Source organism: Cuculus canorus, chromosome 1, assembly GCF_017976375.1.
Source record: "Cuculus canorus isolate bCucCan1 chromosome 1, bCucCan1.pri, whole genome shotgun sequence".
Lineage (NCBI taxonomy): Eukaryota > Metazoa > Chordata > Aves > Cuculiformes > Cuculidae > Cuculus > Cuculus canorus.
In genome coordinates this window covers 149,534,543-149,551,725 of record NC_071401.1, presented here as the reverse complement: position 1 = coordinate 149,551,725, position 17,183 = coordinate 149,534,543, and the positions used below count along the sequence as shown (strand labels likewise).

Below are 17,183 nucleotides of genomic sequence, written 5' to 3'. Positions count from 1 at the left end.
ATCTGGTTTGATTAGATCATCAGGAAATAAAAATGTTCTGGGCAATTCAATAGAATGTAATTTGAGTACCAAAAAAACCCCAACCTAACTGCTTGCATCTGAACAAGTTTATGTAGTTAATACCACTTGACCTGTCATTAAGCTTTATGCTTCGGAGCTCTCCTGGGAAACACTGTCAGCCTTTTAGACTGAAAGGCTGGAGGTCAGATTGGAAATTTTCCACAGGGAAAAACAGAGCAGAGCTTTCAAAGAGCAATGTTTAGCAGAAGCTGCTCCTAGCAGGAATCTTGAAAGAAGGTGGTCTTGAATATCCCTGGCCACTGGAAAGCTGGGAGGAATCAGGGCAAGGTAAGTGCTGGTGCGCAATGACAGGAACCAAGCAGTAGGGATAAACTCTACTGCTTTATAGGGGTGTTGACTTAACTGATGCATCTGCCAAAACCATCAGCTGTGCCTGGCTGCTCTGCTAATGCCTGGCTGATGCGCATGTGTATGGCGCAATAACCAGAAGGAAACGTTACACAGTTCCGTTTCCTAAAGGTTAGCGACTAGCAGAAAGGCATTTGTGACATTGCATGGAGAAAGGCTCTGCGAGAAACTGCGAGAAACTGAAAGTACAGACGTGCAGTTAGGAGTTCACAAGGATCTTGAACAGGCCAGTTGTATTTTATTTCCAACGGTCTGATTGCGCTTGGGAGACCTTTCCTATTTGGAACAAGGATTCAGAGGGCTTGTCCAACTGGCAGGCGTGTGGCTGATACCCTCAGCTTCTGCGGGCAGTGGCTTGGCAACCTGACAGCAGGACTGTGAGTAGAGAAGCCAGGCAGGCAGTGTGTGCTGGACTCTGACAGCTTTCCTGGGGTTCCACTGAGCCAGGAGGGAGAGAGTCAGGGGAAGCTGGGGTTATCATGGTTTGTAGACTTGGCTTCACGTTCTGCTGGAAGGATATGTGCTTGTAGTCAGTCATACTATAAGCTGTGTTAATATTCTCATTAATTCGCCTTTTCTTCCTTGTGAGGAGATAGTTCATAAAAGGAAATGTGGCATGAGGTTGTTTTTTATGTATAAAATTTCCTTTGTATGAAGCTATTACTGTGGAACTGCAGAGTATCTCTCAGTTGCACAAGACCAGGTAACAAAATCTTCAGCAAAAGGTGAAGGATACTGCCTGTCTTGCCAGTGAAATAATTCCTTATGTTTTATTAAGTGTTTCACTGCTTTTTCTTTCTATTTGGGGTTAGTTGGTGAGCGAAAAATCCTTGCAAGGAGCAGACACACTAAGAAGTGAAAGCAGGGCACAACGGACATTTTGAAAAGCTGTTGTGTTAGGGAAAATGGATGGATGGACTGGATGATCTTAGGGGTCCTTTCCAACTGTAATGATTCTATGATTCTTTGAAACCTGGACCTCTGGGTCTTGACAGGGCAGCCAGCAGGGATTAGCATCTGCATGTGGAGTGGGGAGAGAGGGAGAAAGCTGCCTGGAAATATCATCCCACCCTGATCCCTAGCTTTCCTCCGTGTTTTCCCTCCACCCCCTCAAATTCCACATTTGCCCATCCACAAACTTCAAATTCTTCTGCTGCAGCAGCAGCAGCTGCACACTGCTGTGTAGAGAGGGGAGAAAGAACAGCTGTGTCCAAAAAAATGTGCCAGAATTACTGGATCCCATGAATCTTCTGCAATGAGGCTTAAGAGAAAATTATTTGGGAGGTTTTTTCTAGGAATAGGTCTGGCTGAAGTTACTGAGAGCTAAGGCTGCAGGGAAAACTTGAGTCCTTCCTCGCTTTTTGTTTTGGCAGTCCAGGGACTGCCAAGACTTTGTTTACGGACCTTTGTACTGTAAACAGCTCTGTAAGGGAGCTTCTCCTGTAATTATTTCCCCTAGTTAGCCAACTCTGAATATCCATGATCCCTGCCAAAGCATGAAGGGTGTCAGAGCTGGGTAAATAATCATTTCCACCTTCTGTTTGAATACTGTATTCAAATTCTTCAGGCAGATGTGAGTTACTCAGCCACAGACCCTTGCAAACTCCATGGCAGGCAGATGGGCAACTCTTGACAGTGTGTATGTGCTCTACAATAGGCAGGAGCAGCGAAGCGATGAGATGCATAGAAAAATGTTGGCTGAGTCCAAAACTGGGACATTCAAAGGATCCTGAAGCACATCAGCAAGAAAAGTAATATCCTCTGAATCTGAATTATTGGTGGCTAACTGTTTCAGCTGCTTTTCTTCGTAGGTGCTGTGTGTCCAGTGTAAAGCATAGAGCAGAGACTTTGCTGGTAAGTGATTCCACACCCACACCCACCCAACGGATTTGGCCTGCTACCAGTTGCTGGCTACCAAAACAGACTTGGGGAAAGTTAATTTATGGTCCGTTAAAATAGGTTTGGATAGTGGGAAATAAAAACAAAAATTAGAACACCACCTTCCCCCCACGGCTCTTTCTCCCAGTCTCAACTTCACACCTTCATTCCTGACTTTTCTACCTCTCCCCTGCCCCTGAGGTGACACGGGAGGGATGGGGAATGGGTGTTCTCAGTTTTTAGGAGTTGCCCTTTGCCACTCTATTGTCCTCAAAAATTTTTCATACACCATCATGGCTCCTTTCTCATTGGCTTCAGTCCTTCAGGATAAACCTGCTCTGGCATGGGCTTTTCCACATGTACTTGCAGCTTCCTTCAGGGCATATCTACATGCTGCAGCATGGGCTCTATAGTCGCCATGGGCTGCAATGTGGATATCTGCTGCACTGTGATCCTCCACAGGTTGAAGGTAGACAATCTGCTTCACCACGGTCTTCTCCATGGGCTGCAGAGTAATCTGCTCCAGTGCCTGGAGTATCTCCTCCTTCTGCTTCTTCGCTGATCTGGCTGTCTGCAAGGCTGTTTCCTTTCACATTTTCTCCTCACTTCTTGCTGCTGGGCACCTTTCTCAGAGGTGCCACCACCTTGGCTGATAGATTCATGTGTCCTGCAATGGGTCTGTTTAGCTGGCTGTGTCCATCATGGGGAAACCTCTTGTCCATCCCTCACAGAGGCCACCCCTGCAGCCCTCTGCTGCCAGCACCTGGGCACCTGCACCCAGTACAGTACCTCTGAGTGTCAGTTTTGCTTTCCTGAACACTAAAGGAGGGATGAAGCTATCGGTGCCTTCTGAAGGTACTCTGACTTCTGCAGCTGATCACATGGTGACTAGAAGCCAAATCTTACTCCTGTTAGGCAAGAGACACCACTGGCCTTCATGTAATAAGCTGAGTTTACTGTGTCGAGTTGTATTTTCTTATGATGTATATTTTAGAAAGACATGTATTTTAAAGAAAAACAGTGACCTCTTCTGAACCAGAGAGGTCGGGGTCATTTGTGTGATGACACGCCCTGTAAAAGTGCACTCATCAGTTCCTTGTTTCTGGGCCAAACCTGCAGTTCCCAGCTGGATAGGGTGTGTTATTCTGAGAAGTGGTTAGACTTCTGGCCAAAGTACGGATATCGCATAGTCTGACAGCTCCCATACTCTAATCAGGGTTTCTTTTCTGACATTAGGGCCAAAGAAGAAGCCAGACGTTGGTCAGTTCTTCTGAGCCTGTGGTATCTTCTGACTCACCCATCTGTTCCCGAAATGGAGTATGGCTGGTATTGGCTTGATGATTCCAAGCAGTGGATTGAGTATGGGGAAGAGGTAAGATCCATCTGTTGTTCGTGCCAAAAGCTCTTGCTAAGCTATATTTAGAGAGTTATTTAGGGCACGTTATTATGCAGCTGGTGTGTTTCACATGCACCACTGGGTGCCCTTGCAATGCTGCTCCTATGCCCTGGTGGGTTTGTCATATCAATTGTCCCTAAAAGCAGTGCTGCTACTGTGAAAGCTTTCAAAGGATTGGCTTTGAAAACGGGTGCATTTTCAAGAGATGACAGGGGCCTTTTGACTGAAGCTGACCACACAAGCTGAAGGCTGCTTTGTTGCTGTTGTTACAAGCAGCTGTTCTCTGTGGGATACCCCAAAGGCAAAAAAGGTTTGAAGCCTTAGAGACTTAGTTAAAAACGGCATTGTGTGATAGGGACCTGGGGAAGCACTGGTAGTTCCTCATGGTGTCACCTGAACTAAAGACTGTTTCTAACAGGCATAATTTTCTTGTTCTTTCCATAGCACCCAGATCACTGCCATGCCACAGTGACATCTGAAATTCTGGAGAAGGAATTTCTAGCTGACAGCAGTGGTAGTGTGGTTTTCAGGGCTGGTTCTCAGAAGTACGTGTTAGACTTTGAAGGTGAAGTATCTCCTTGTTTTAATTTCATTCCACAGTGTAGCTGGCTCTAAGATAGCCTCCTTCATGCAGAGTTGTCACCCTGTGTTTGAATTGCTTCGCACAGGTCTTTTTCCTCCTGTAAGTTTTCTCCAAGCAGTGCTTGAGCACTGCAGATTTCTGTACATGGAAACTGTATATTTGTACACCATACAGAAGCTGCACATTTCTCTACAGTTTTGAGATGCCGTACCAAATTTCTTGACTTGTGCAAAAAAAGGTCTCTGACAATATTATATATTCAGAAGTAGAGCTGAGAGTAAACCCATTATGGCATCTGGCTTATGCAATTTGGTTTATACAACTAAAGACAAGAAATGAGAAAGGATGAAAAAATACCCAAACCTCTGAAAAGTCTAATGGTGAAGAAGTGAGCCTGTGGTAGACACCTCACAAGATAATTATGGGGAGAGAAAACACATGGTGCAGCAAGGGAAAATTTAAGGCTGGTTGCACACAGAGAGAATGGGAAAATGCGGAATGCTTTTCTGTTTCTAATTTATTTACCCATCTTAAAATTCCTGTTAGCTTTCCAAACTTTAAAACTGTTTCCTGGCATGAATAAAGAGAGTAGTGTTTAAAGGAAGAAACAATGGATAATTAACCATGTCACACAGCGTGTGCTCTGTGATATTGCTGCAGGACCAAGAAGAGAGGACAGACTTTCCTCTTAGAACCATGTAACAATCCTGCTAGATTTATGGCCTCCATCCTGTTGAAGACTCTTCCCTGCTGTAGGCCTGACATCAGATGTGATTTGCTCTGGCTGACAGCCTGGATGTGAATGCATCTGTAGGTGCAGTTTGTGGCTGATTGTCTTTGAGCTTCACAACCTATGCTACCGCAGGTGGTTGACCTTGCCGATTTCCAGGCAGAGGTAGCACAAGTGGGAATGGTTTCAAACTATGGAATGGAGTCAGTAAGGTAGAGAAATCACCACCATGTGATATTCAGGGCTACCTGCTTTTTTTTATTTTTTTCTAAATACATGACTGTGTCCTGGGATGGTAAATTATCTAATCATTGCATCATTGCATTTTTCTTTCAAGACATGGTCCAAAGAAATTTGGACTATCAAACTGAAAGAAAAGTTGAACGGCGGCAAAAATGTCTGTTGTCTGAAGATCGACCACGTAGAAGGTAATACACGTTCATTATTTAACTATGTCTCCAGATGACAGCACCTTTCTGCTAAGAAGTTCCTCCTACCTGTTTAGAATTCAATCTTACATGCCTTAAATTCATTTTTAGATACCTTTTTCTGACTGGTTTAATAGCAAACTTTGCAGTGACAGTATTTGTATATTATGCAACTCTTCTGTGGAGTGTACTGGAGGGATGTCTGGTAGCAGTCTCTGGCAGCTGTGAGAGATCCCTGGAGCAGATTTGTGCACAAGAAAGGCCACAGAGGGCCACAACTGTGCCAGGAATTTTTATTCTTGATTTATGCCTCAACAATACCAAACTGTGCACAGAGTAGGAGCAAGGGACTGCCAGTCCCAAGAACTGCAGAGCAGAGGGATGCCATCCCCTGGAAAGCTCAGAATAAAATAAGACACAGAAGCAAATACCCCTAAAAGAAGAGAAATGAATGCAGTCACTTGGAATAACCTATTTTATGCCTTTTCTTAAAAGAAGTTCAACTTGTCAGAATCTGAACATGTTTGCTGCAAAAGTTGTGCTACTGCTTTTTCTTTTTTTTTTTTAAAGAGCCTTCTCTGCTTCAGAAACTCACCAGCAGACAGTGGCATTTGAAGCCAAGGCTTCAGTTTAAGGGTTGGTTCAACTAAGGGTAGGTTGATTCAAAAAGCAAATAAACCTTAGCTCCTGTACAGGCCCTCATGCTCCTATTGCCTGGGTTAAAACATGCATGCCAAGAGGGCATTAGTGCCGGAAATTGTTGAGCATTGACTGGTGCAGTAGTGCCTGCAGGGCAGAACTGTCCACCCATAGCCTCCTGATAGGCTTGGTCCTGGGGACAGGTACAAGCAAGACACTCGTCTGTCCAGGGATTTAGAGAAACGTAGACACATGGAGGGAAATGTCTCATGCTCAGTGTTCCTGGAGGTTCAAACAGTACATATGGAGGGTTAGCTGGAACAATTGTACAAACCGCTGGGCTAGGAGCATGTTACTTCTCATTTGAAGCTCTCCTATCAATACCTTGAGCTGTCAAGACATGCATTAGTGCCATTAGGGTGCATGTAGAAATCTAAACTGTAGGAAGAGAGAACAGTTATGTGGAAAGTAAAACAAAAATAAAAATCCAGAGACGCCTGCAGGCTTCCAAAGAGCCAGTGTCTGGATCCTCTGGAAGGGGCATTCGGTTAGGATTATCATGAACTGACTTGCTCCTTTTTATTTTCTCCAGACAAAACACGACTCTATCAAATTCTGTCTATCCTCGACAATGGGACCGGTCTGCATTGCCTGATATTGGGTTTGAGGTGAGTCTTTCCAGCCATCCAATGGACAGGGCAAACTGTGTCCTATACTGATGTTTCTCAGGCACTTGAGATGTTTCCAGCTTTCAAACATGTCTTGTAAAATCAGCAACTATGAAGTGAAATAAGACTGCTAGTTTCACATTCAGAATAGACCCGTGTCACCTCCGAGACCCTTTACATACAGGATAAGAAAGGCCCTCTTGGCCATTACCAAACATTTGCACTCTCTGAAGGCACCTGATCCTCAGACAAACTGGACAAATTGCATCTTAAGGAAGTGTTGTAGTATTTCCTTCATTGATTGAGGCAAAAATGTTATTTATTGTGGTAAAGATGGGGCTTAGCCCTGTAGGGAAAGAGTGAGAAGGAGTTAAGGTCTCAAATTAAAGTTAAGTCAGGCTCTTGTCCAGGCTGAATATTGCTGTGCATTTCATCTTTAGGTTACTCTGAAGTAAAAATAATCTAGATATGGAGGTGTGTCCACTAAAGGAAATTCATGAGGGATTGCATTCCTCTCCCTCAGTCAGGACCTGTGCTTCCACATGGGGAGCTGATATGAAGGTGGGGAGAGGATAGTTAACTGTAAAGATAGGAGAAGCCTGTGAAATTAATGACAGGGCTTTTTCTCTTGTCCTCCAATGGCTGATGAGTCCTTTGGAAGGACTGGGAGTTGTTGCTGTTGGTGATACCTTATTTTTGGTATTCTTAAAATTTTCAGTTGGTAGAGGTCAGTGAGATTTCCAAAGAATATAGAAAAATTAAGCGTCTATTTGAGAAGACGATGAAAGATTACCTCATCCACCGACTGCGGAGGATACAGAACCCAACACTTTGGCAAGTCTTTCAATGGTTTGTATCTATTTTATTTCGTTATTCTGATAGTAGCAGAAGACTGGTATTTCCTGATCTATTGTCCTCCACTATCTGTGTTAGAATCATAAACTGGTTTGGGTTGGAATGGACTTCATAGACCATCTAGTTCCACCCCTCTTGCCACAGGCAGGGACACCTTCTACTAGAGTAGGTTGCTCAATGCTCAGTCCAGCCTGGTCTTAAACACATCCAGGGATGGGGCATCCACTATGGGCAGCCTGTTCCAGTGCCTCACCATCACAGTAAATAATTTCTTCCTAGTATCTAATTTAAATCTACCTTCTTTCATCTTAAAGCCATTACCCCTCATCCTATCCCTGCACACCCTGATAAAGAACCCCTCCCCATCTTTCCTGTAGGCCCTCTTTAAGTACTGGAAGGCTGCTATAAGGTCCTCTCCAGGCTCAACAAGCCAAATTCTCTCAGCCTGTCCTCATATAGGAGGTTCTCCAGTTCTCTGATCATCTTGGTGGCCCTCCTCTGGTCTTGCCCTAACAGATTCATGTCCTTCTTGTGCTGAGGGCTCCAGAACTGAACACAATACTCCAGGTGAGCAGTGTAGAGTGGCAGAATAACCTCTCTCAACCAGCTGGTCACACTTCTTTTGATGCAGCCCAGGATACAATTGGCTTTCTTGTCTGCAAGCGCACATTGCCTCCAAGTCCTTCTGCTCAAGGCTACTCCCAATCCATTCTCTGTCCAGCCTATCATTGTGCTTGAGATTGCCTGGACTCAGGTGCAGGACCTTGCACTTTGCCTTTTTGAACTTCGTGAGGTTTGCACGGGCCCACGTCTCAAGCCTGTCAAGGTCCCTCTGGATGGTATCCTTTCTCTCCAGCATGTCAGCTAGTGCCACAATGCTTGGTGTTGTAGGCAAACTTGCTAAGAGTACCCTCAATCTCACTGTCCATGTCTCTGACAAAGATGTTAAACAACACTGATCCCAATACCAACCCCGGAGGAATGCCACATGTCGCCAGTCTGCACTTGGAAACTGAGATGCTGACAAAAACTCCTTAAGTATGACCATCCAGCCAATTCCTTATCTGCTGAGTGGTCCATCCATCAAATCCATAACTCTTCAATTTAGAGACCAGAATGTCATGTTGAACATAGGAGTTGCCAAATCCAGCAGCCAAGAAGAGGTGAGACTGTCACATACCTCTGTGCCTGAGTCCAGCAGTTAGTGAGGTTCAGCTCTCATTCCCTTAGGCACACAGGCACAAATGCATACATACAAAGCATATGAATACACACACAGCTGTCCACAAAACCCAACACAGACAAGTACAGCACTCATGCAACCATAAACAGTGCCAAAGGCCTCATTCTATTGTCTTTCTGTGGCTAATTGGGATGAAAGCCTGTTATGGAACATACATACATATATGAGTCCCTCCATGACCTGGTCTTAGACACTCAGCCTACTCATGTGCTGTCCCCTGGGTCCTCTTCACCTTCAGTTACTTTCTGCATAGACACATACACATGCAAATGTATCACTATAAGACTTCATGGTGTCTTCAGTTGTTTGCCTGGACCTCCTGGTCCCTCTGGCAAGCAAGATCAAACCTTCTGTTCTCTCTGACATCTGGCCCAGATTTATGACTGCTCCAATACCTGGCTACCAGGCCAGGTAACCTCCCCACTGGCTGTCCAGCCCTATGTTGGCTAGAGATCAGACCATCCCTTGCTGCAGTTCCTGGTGCTGTGGATGTACAGCTCCTGTGACCCAAGGTTCCACTCAGTTGCTGCGCCCAGACTCCATACACATGCATGGACACTGAATTGGAGTCCAGTCCAATTGTCAGCCCCCACACCACTGTGCCTACTAAACCATGTGCCCAGGTGCCACATCTACATGTTTTTTTAAACATCTCCAGGGATGGTGACTCCACCACTTCCGTAGGCAGCCTCTTCCAATGCTTCCTCACTCTTTCAGGAAAAAAATTTTTCCTAATATTCAATATAAACCTCCCCTGGTGCAACTTAAGGCCATTTCCTCTTGTTGTATATCTTGTCCCATGGGAGAAGAGACCAATAACCACCTTGCTACAACCTCCTTTCAGGTAGTTGTGGAGTTTTTTAAGGTCTCCCCTTAGCCTCCTCTTCTCTAGGCTAAATAGTCCCAGTTCCCCTCAGCTACTCTTCACAAGACTTGTGCTCCAGAACTTTCACCAGCATTGTTGCTCTTCTCTGGACACACTCCAGCAACTCAATATCTTTCTTGTAGTGAGGGGCCTAAAACTGCACACGGTATTCAAGGCGCAGCCTCACCAGTGCCGAGTACAGGAGAAGAATCAGTTCCCTGGTCCTGTTGGCCACACCGTTTCTGATACAAGCCAGGGTGCTGCTGGTCTTCTTGGCTACCTGGGCACACTGCTGGCTATGTTCAGTTGGCTGTTCACCAACACCTGTAAGTCCTTTTCTGCTGCTCAACTTTCCAGCCATTCTTCCCCAAGCCTGTAGCTCTGCATGGGGTTGAAGCGCAGAACCTGGCACATAATCTTCACTATGGCTTCGTACAGCTCAGTTTTATAACCATATTTATGCATTTGGGGATTATATAACCTGGGAAGTGACCAATTCCCAGCCAAGACATGTTTGTCTCTTCACTCTCTTATGTGGTATGTGGGTGACACTGTCCATAGAGATGCCGAGAACTTTTTGGTTTGCTAGAAGGAGCCAGCTGTGCAGCAGGGTACCGACAGAAATGCAAAGCAGGCAGTAACCCCACTGAGAGTGGTTTATGCCACTGTTCCTTCATGGCCCCAAAATAGGAGGAGTTGGGTTGGGAAATTGTCCTTGTTTGAACCAGGGTAATGTGTCTTTTATTTTTTTTTTTGTCCCTAGGCAAAAGGAGCAGATGAAGAAGCTCAATACATCAAAATCAGTGGATAAGCGACTCTTGTTCCATGGGACAAATCCGTCCCACATGTCTGCCATCTGTGAACAGAACTTTGACTGGAGGATCTGTGGGATTCATGGGACAATGTATGGAAAAGGTACAGCTGCAGAATTGTGGGTTCAGGGGCTGTAGCAACATGGGCTACAGATCTTGGCCAGGCTGGTGGGTGGGTGCAAGGTGAATGACTGTCCCTGACCTCCACAGTCCTGCCATTAGGGCACTGTCATCTCATAGAATCATAGAATCACCAGGTTGGAAAGGACCCACTGGATCATCGAGTCCAACCATTCCTAACACTCCCTTAAACCATGTCCCTAAGCACTTCATCAACCTGTTCCTTGAACACCTCCAGGGAAGGTGACTCAACCACATCCCTGGGCAGCCTCTGCCAGTGCCGGATGACTCTTTCTGTGAAGAATTTTTTTCTGATATGCAGCCTGAACCTCCCCTGGCAGAGCTTCATTCCCCCTTGTCCTGTCCTCAGTCACTTGGGAGAAGAGGCCAGCTCCCTCCTCTCCACAACCTCCTTTCGGGCAGTTGTAGAGAGTAATAAGGTCACCCCTCAGCCTCCTCTTCTCCAAGCTGAACAACCCCAGCTCTCTCAGCTGCTCCTCGTAAGACTTGTTCTCTAGCCCCCTCACCAGCTTCATTGCTCTTCTTCTGTGTGTCCCTCCATCACTGCAGACATCATTGACAGCAATCCCTTTTCAGGAGGGGATAAAAATATCCCTCTTTGCCTGAGGTACTTGCTGTTCAGTAAAGCTTTTGGACAGAAAGGACTAGGAGGTTGATGGCAAAATACGGCTAGTCTGTCAGTGCTTTAAATTAAACCAGTCTCATGAGTATGTGTGTAGAGCTACCTGGGGTTTTTGAATTGCTGGCTGCTAAAATGCTGATAGCAGATGCTTGTTCTTTGGCTGATGTATTGTTTTATCTGTGGCTTTTTCTGGTCCCTAGGAAGCTACTTTGCCAGAGATGCCAGCTACGCCCACCAGTACTGTTCCTCAAACTCTGGTGTATACAGCATGTTTGTAGCTCATGTTCTTGTTGGAGATTTTGTTCAGGGAAACGCTGAATACTCTCGCCCTCCACCCAGACATGGCAATTCAAACAGACTTTATGACAGCTGTGTGAATGATCCAACAGACCCTTCCATCTTTGTCATCTTTGAGAAGCACCAGATTTATCCTGCCTATATCTTGGAGTACAGCAGTGAGGGCCAATGTATGATCCTGTAACAAATGGCAGAAGCTCCTTTGAATTTGCACTGAAAAAAATTGTGCTTTTGTGCATCTTTTTTAATGTTTGTTCAATTTAAGTAGCAGCTTTAGAACATTTTGTAATGTAACAAACTAATACCAATCCCCTGACAGATTTTGGGGCAGAGTTTTTTGATAGAGGCTATTCTTTTGCTAGCAGAAATTGCTAAACTTTAATTTCCACCTTACCTCTAGCCTGAGATAAGGATGTGCCTGCCTTGAGTACCCTGATGCAGTGACATTTTCTGCTGCTGAAAGTGGCTCTGCAGGGTATACAACTAACTTGATCTGCTGATACAGTCACTCAGGGATGACTACTGGCCATGATGGTGCTGATGTGCCAAAGGGGGACTGAATGGGGTATGCAAAAGGAGGAAAAGTGAAAGTAATTAAATCATGGTGCACAAAACAGTAGTCACGGCCTGTCCTTCCAGTAAATGTCAGGAAGCTTCTTCATTCTGGAGTCTTTGTAATTAATGCTGACAACGAACTTTGCTTTGTTTCCTAGTTGCATCAACTGACAGGTCTTCTCGCGTTGTTCTTCTATGTTAAGTTTGCCTGTCCCCATGACACCGTATTCTCGCTCTGTCCCCACTGGCTTTGGGTCATGAGAATCAGGCATACTGCACCTGCTGATGTTAGATCACCACCATACCATGATATTAACAGCGAAAAAGTCATAGAATTGTAGAATCATATAATCATTAGGTTGGACAAGACCTCTTAGATCATCAAGTCCAGCCATTTCTATCAACCACTAAACCACGTCCCTCAGCACCTTGTCTACCTGTCTTTTAAATATCCTCAGGGATGGTGACTCAACCACCTCCCTGGGCAGCCTCTGCTAATGCCCAATGACCCTTTCTGTGAAAATTTTTTTCCTGATGTCCAGTCTAAACCTCTCCTGGTGCAGCTTGAGGCCATTCCCCCTTGTCCTGTCCCCTGTCACTTGGGAGAAGAGCCCAGCTCCCTCCTCTCCACAACCTCCTTTCAGGTAGTTGCGCAGAGCTATAAGGTCTCCCCTCAGCCTCCTCTTCTCCAGGCTAAACAACTCCAGTTCCCTCAGCTGCTCCTTCTAAGTCTTGTTCTCCAGCCCCATCACCAGCTTCGTCGCTCTTCTCTGGACACGTCCCAGAGCCTCAACGTCCTTCTTGGAGCAAGGGGCCCAGAACTGAACATGGTATTCGAGGTGCGGTCTCACCAGTGCTGAGTACAGGGGCACAGTGAACTGAATAATGGTGCACAGCAGTGCCCCACCTGGGCTGCAGAGCCAGTGCTTGCAGCAGTGAAGCAAAGCGGCTTTGCGAGGGGTGGCAGCTGGCACAGCCACCTCCCTTCCCATCCTGCAGACCAAAGCTGATGGTGGCTATTTTGAATTGCTGCTGCCTGGAGAGGTGATTGAGAAGCAGCTCAGCAGTGTGTGCTCTGTCTGGGATGGATAGCGGAAACCTTGGAGAAAAAAACTTTGTGGATGGTAAGATACTACTCAGGATGGAATAAAAAAAAAATAATTATTTTATTTTAAAACAGTATTTCTGTATAAATACAAAATCACCACAGTCAAAAGTGGGTAAATTTTTTATGCTATAAGTGGGTGGAACCAAGAGTATGGATGTGTGTAGGATCTCATTGGTTCTCCTAAAGTCTGCTATCTTGAGCCACAACCACTGTTCTTAGAAAACATCAGAATTGCAGCAGGCTGCAATGAGTCCCTGAGCTGCCAAATTTAGTGCACTTCCATATCCCATCTCTTCTTGCAGTAAGATAGAGCCTAAAGGTTCTTCTTCTGCAAACTAGTGATCTAATCTTGTCAGCCTCAGGTGAGCAGAGAACTTTCTGTGCATTCAGGAAGCCATGGTGAAAGACACTTTTTTCCCTGAATATATAACACTTTCTAATTAAAATACCCCAAAATAAATGGCAACAAGTTATCTGCCGCACAACTTTCTCAATAAGGAAAATAGTTTACAACAGTGAATTGCTTTTCTCTTCTGTCACTACCACTACACTGGAAAACTACTATGATTTTGGAGAGCTGTTTGCTTAGGATTTATCAACTGTCTTACAACTGCATCCTGTGCTTTGCATAAACATGGATCTGGGCATTATTTGTACAAATAATAACAGAATTTCTGTTTTAAGTTGTTAATTTTATAAGTAAATGGGGTTATATCCAGATATTTTTCAATTTACGGACTTGCTGCCTCACTGTGGCACACGATGAGTGCCGTGCAAGAGCAGTTTTCACCCTGCAATTACCTTCTCTTTGCTGCCTCCAAGCTTCAGACTCATGAGGATAGGAAGAGACTGAATAATGGGCATGTCCAGCTGTCACTCTGCCTTCATCCTCGCACCATTGTGTAAATATGCTTCCGGGCTTTGTCAACTTATGGGGAGGATTTGAATGTGGGCAGCCTTTGAGCAGGATAGGGCCTGGAAGGTGGAGGGTTTGGGAAGAGTTTGGTTATTAGAGAAAATGCTCTGTGGAATGACGCCTTTGTACAAACCGTCTTCTCCACCATGACAGAAGAAGTCATCCACCATGTGGGAGAAAGCTGATTCCAGCAAGGTGGGCTTTGGAGTGTGATTGCCAGCCTCCTTGGGGGCAGGAGAAGGTAAGCGAGAGAGAGCATGCTGAGAGGAAGGCCAGGCACTGAAAAAGGGGTTTTGTTGGTCTCGAAAGAGGAAACCAGACAGAGAGGAGGTTGTACACAAACACGCAGAGCTTGGAAGAAAGATTTTCCAGGAAGTCGGAACTATTTCTGACTTCAGGGAGAGTTCACACAACCTTCAGCAATTAGTGCCTGGGTGTTATAATGAAAGGATCAGGCAGAGGGCTGTTGTGTGCGGCTGTACTGGTGCCCTGTGGCGTGGAATTGCTGAGGCGTAGCTGTTGTTGGCTTTCTAGGTGTTAAGAAAGCCAGTTCTGAAGCAGAAGAACTCCTTGAGGACCTTGTGCTATTTAAGGGTCACTCTCTGCAACTCTTAGCTTGTGTCACTCCCAAAAAGAGCAGTTCTACCTCGAGATGTTTTCACTGCTATTTTCCCCATGTCACTGTTAGTGAATGTACTGGCATGGGGAGGATCAGATGTAAAGCATTCATTGCTTGAAAACTGACCTAGCCAAAACCCCCACAAAACAGAAATCTAAAATATGCTGTTCATCATGAGTGGTTCCAAGTTCTACTTGTGCCAACACTGACAAAGGAGAAGCTACATCATAGATTTTCATGGGCATAAGATAATAGCGAGCCTATGCTTCAAGCACAGCGTTGAACAGTAAAAGACTGGGAGTATTTCAGTCTGTGAGGCACTCAGAGCAGAAATCACTAGTAAAAGTGAAAACCAACATAAACTGTAAATACTTCTTCATGGAAGGTTTGTTTGGTATCACAAATTTGCTAAAACTGCTTCCAGACCTAAACCACTTGCTACCTCTGGAGTACTTGGGTGCCTGGAGCTGTGAGCAGAAAGCATCCCTCAGCACCTCATCCCTCATAGAAAAGAAATACTTGCAAACCATCAGCAACAGCTGCAGGTGTTGGCAGCACTAAGCATGGATCTGATCCATAGGCTTTTAATTTATTTTTTTCCCCTGGGAAAAAACGTTTGAAGAGCTCTCTGCCCTGTTGAGAAAGATTTAAATGACTTCTGACTCAGACACATGGGACTAACAGTTTCAGGGTCCCCAAAACGGTGATGGAAAAAGTCTGACACAAGGAGCACTTGTGAATAGTCAAACTGATTTCTGTGTTATTTGCTGCCTTCCCTGCCAGCAAAGCTGGTGCAAGCCAGACAGATGTTGGTGTGGGTTTTTCCTGGAGCCTCTACGGTTCCCCAAGCTCCATCTGCCCAAGCACAGGGAGGAAGGCTGCCCTCAACATGAAATGAAATGATCGGTTGGTATCCTGCCTAATTACTTCTCTGACTTTTCAGTATGTTACTCATTAGGAGGGTGCTGTGGGAGCACTTCGCTGCCACAGGGAGGTTCTTTTGGGGAGAGTGGCAGCTGTAAGAGCCCAGAGGGAGAGGGTTTTTCTGGGAGGCCAGCTGCCTCCCCCAGAGTCCCCAGATGCAAAGGTGTTAGTTCAAGTGATCTTTTCAATGTAATAATGCATTTCTAATTGATTTTCTTGTGATGCTTTTAGGACATCACATCCTTCTTTAATGCTGTTGGTTACACATTCATGCATCTGTTCTAGGCTTTCTATTAAATAACATCTCAGCAAGTTTTCAGGCTTCCATTTTATTTACTGGTGCCAAATTTGACTTTTCAGCATTTTTAAGTATGCATTTTAACAATTTTTGACAGAATTTATTACAGGACAATTAAACTGTAGAAATTTTATGTTTGATTGTACGTGCTGAATGGTATGTTATTTTCCAAAACACTGAAACTCCTAAAAATCAACCTGAGCACCATAATCTTGGCTCTAACACTGTATGGGTTCCAGGTGAAGAAAACATGGATATTGTGCTTGGCATGACATGTTCAAGAATCCCATTATTCAACAAGAGTGTTTCTGGATCAAGGAGATAATGATCCCGAATCAATGTGTAGCTGAGCTAATGTTGGGGGACTGAGGGTTTGGGAAACTGAGGGTTTGGGGAAGGGCAGGAGTTCTCAGCTAGGGGCTGCAGGACACACCTCTGTAGGAATCAGACTTCCACTGCTCAGGGAACAACTTCTTCTAATTGTTCCAGTTTTTTACAGTCTTATTTCTTTCAATGAAGCCTGTTGTCTGGCATGTAGAGCCTTACATGCTATTTCCCCAAACTACTAAAACTGTCTTTCCAAGGTCATTTTACATCTAGCTTACAAATACGAACAATAGGAAAGGCTGACTTGGTTCTTATCCTACTGTTCTTAATAAGCTTAGATTTTCCTTCCAGATGCTTTACTGCGATGTCAGAGGACCTATTAATTGGTGTACCAGTGCTCAACCTGTAAGTACTCGGGAAGTGTCTACACATGATATTCCCACCACTGGAGGAAGACATGTCTTCATCCAATTCCCAAAGAGAATCTTTATTTCATTATGTGTTCTCTCAGTCATTTTTCTTGGGCTGTATCTTCAGCTTTGGTATCCTCCAGTTTTGGGTTTTTTTTTCAAAATGGCTTTCCTTTTATTGAGTCCAAAGGAGCTGTTATAATTTATATCAGTCTCTGCTTTCCTTAACACCTGGTACACACTAAACACTCCTGCTTCTTACAGACTCTTAATGCATTTTGCAGATAGGCCTTTGCATCTTCCAATTTCTTTAGCTTCTGGAAGATCCTGTAGGTTTGTGATTTTTTTTTTACCTATACTCTGCCACTTCCATCTGAAGCTGTGATCTGTTCTTTTGTGCTGAAGGCCAGCTGACCTTCATTTTGCCTCTCAGCCCAAGA

At 44.9% G+C, this 17,183-nt stretch overlaps 1 protein-coding gene across 3 annotated transcripts; it reads left to right on the top strand.

Annotated features, from left to right (window-relative positions):
• Window positions 1–529: 529 nt before the first annotated feature.
• LOC128849189 (protein mono-ADP-ribosyltransferase PARP12-like) lies at window positions 530–16,367 on the top strand. 3 transcript variants are annotated; one of them, XM_054049595.1, is made up of 9 exons: window positions 530–806; window positions 2,241–2,283; window positions 3,544–3,679; window positions 4,148–4,268; window positions 5,354–5,444; window positions 6,676–6,751; window positions 7,470–7,600; window positions 10,478–10,629; window positions 11,490–16,367. In XM_054049595.1, the coding sequence occupies exons 3-9, from the start codon at window positions 3,620–3,622 to the stop codon at window positions 11,768–11,770; spliced, it is 912 nt and encodes a 303-aa protein (XP_053905570.1). In that variant the 5' UTR covers window positions 530–806; window positions 2,241–2,283; window positions 3,544–3,619; the 3' UTR covers window positions 11,771–16,367. The 3 variants fall into 3 exon arrangements, with proteins under 3 accessions (XP_053905570.1, XP_053905564.1, XP_053905557.1); XM_054049582.1 differs by having other exon boundaries at window positions 544–655; XM_054049589.1 differs by having other exon boundaries at window positions 530–2,283.
• The last annotated feature ends 816 nt before the right edge of the window (window positions 16,368–17,183 follow it).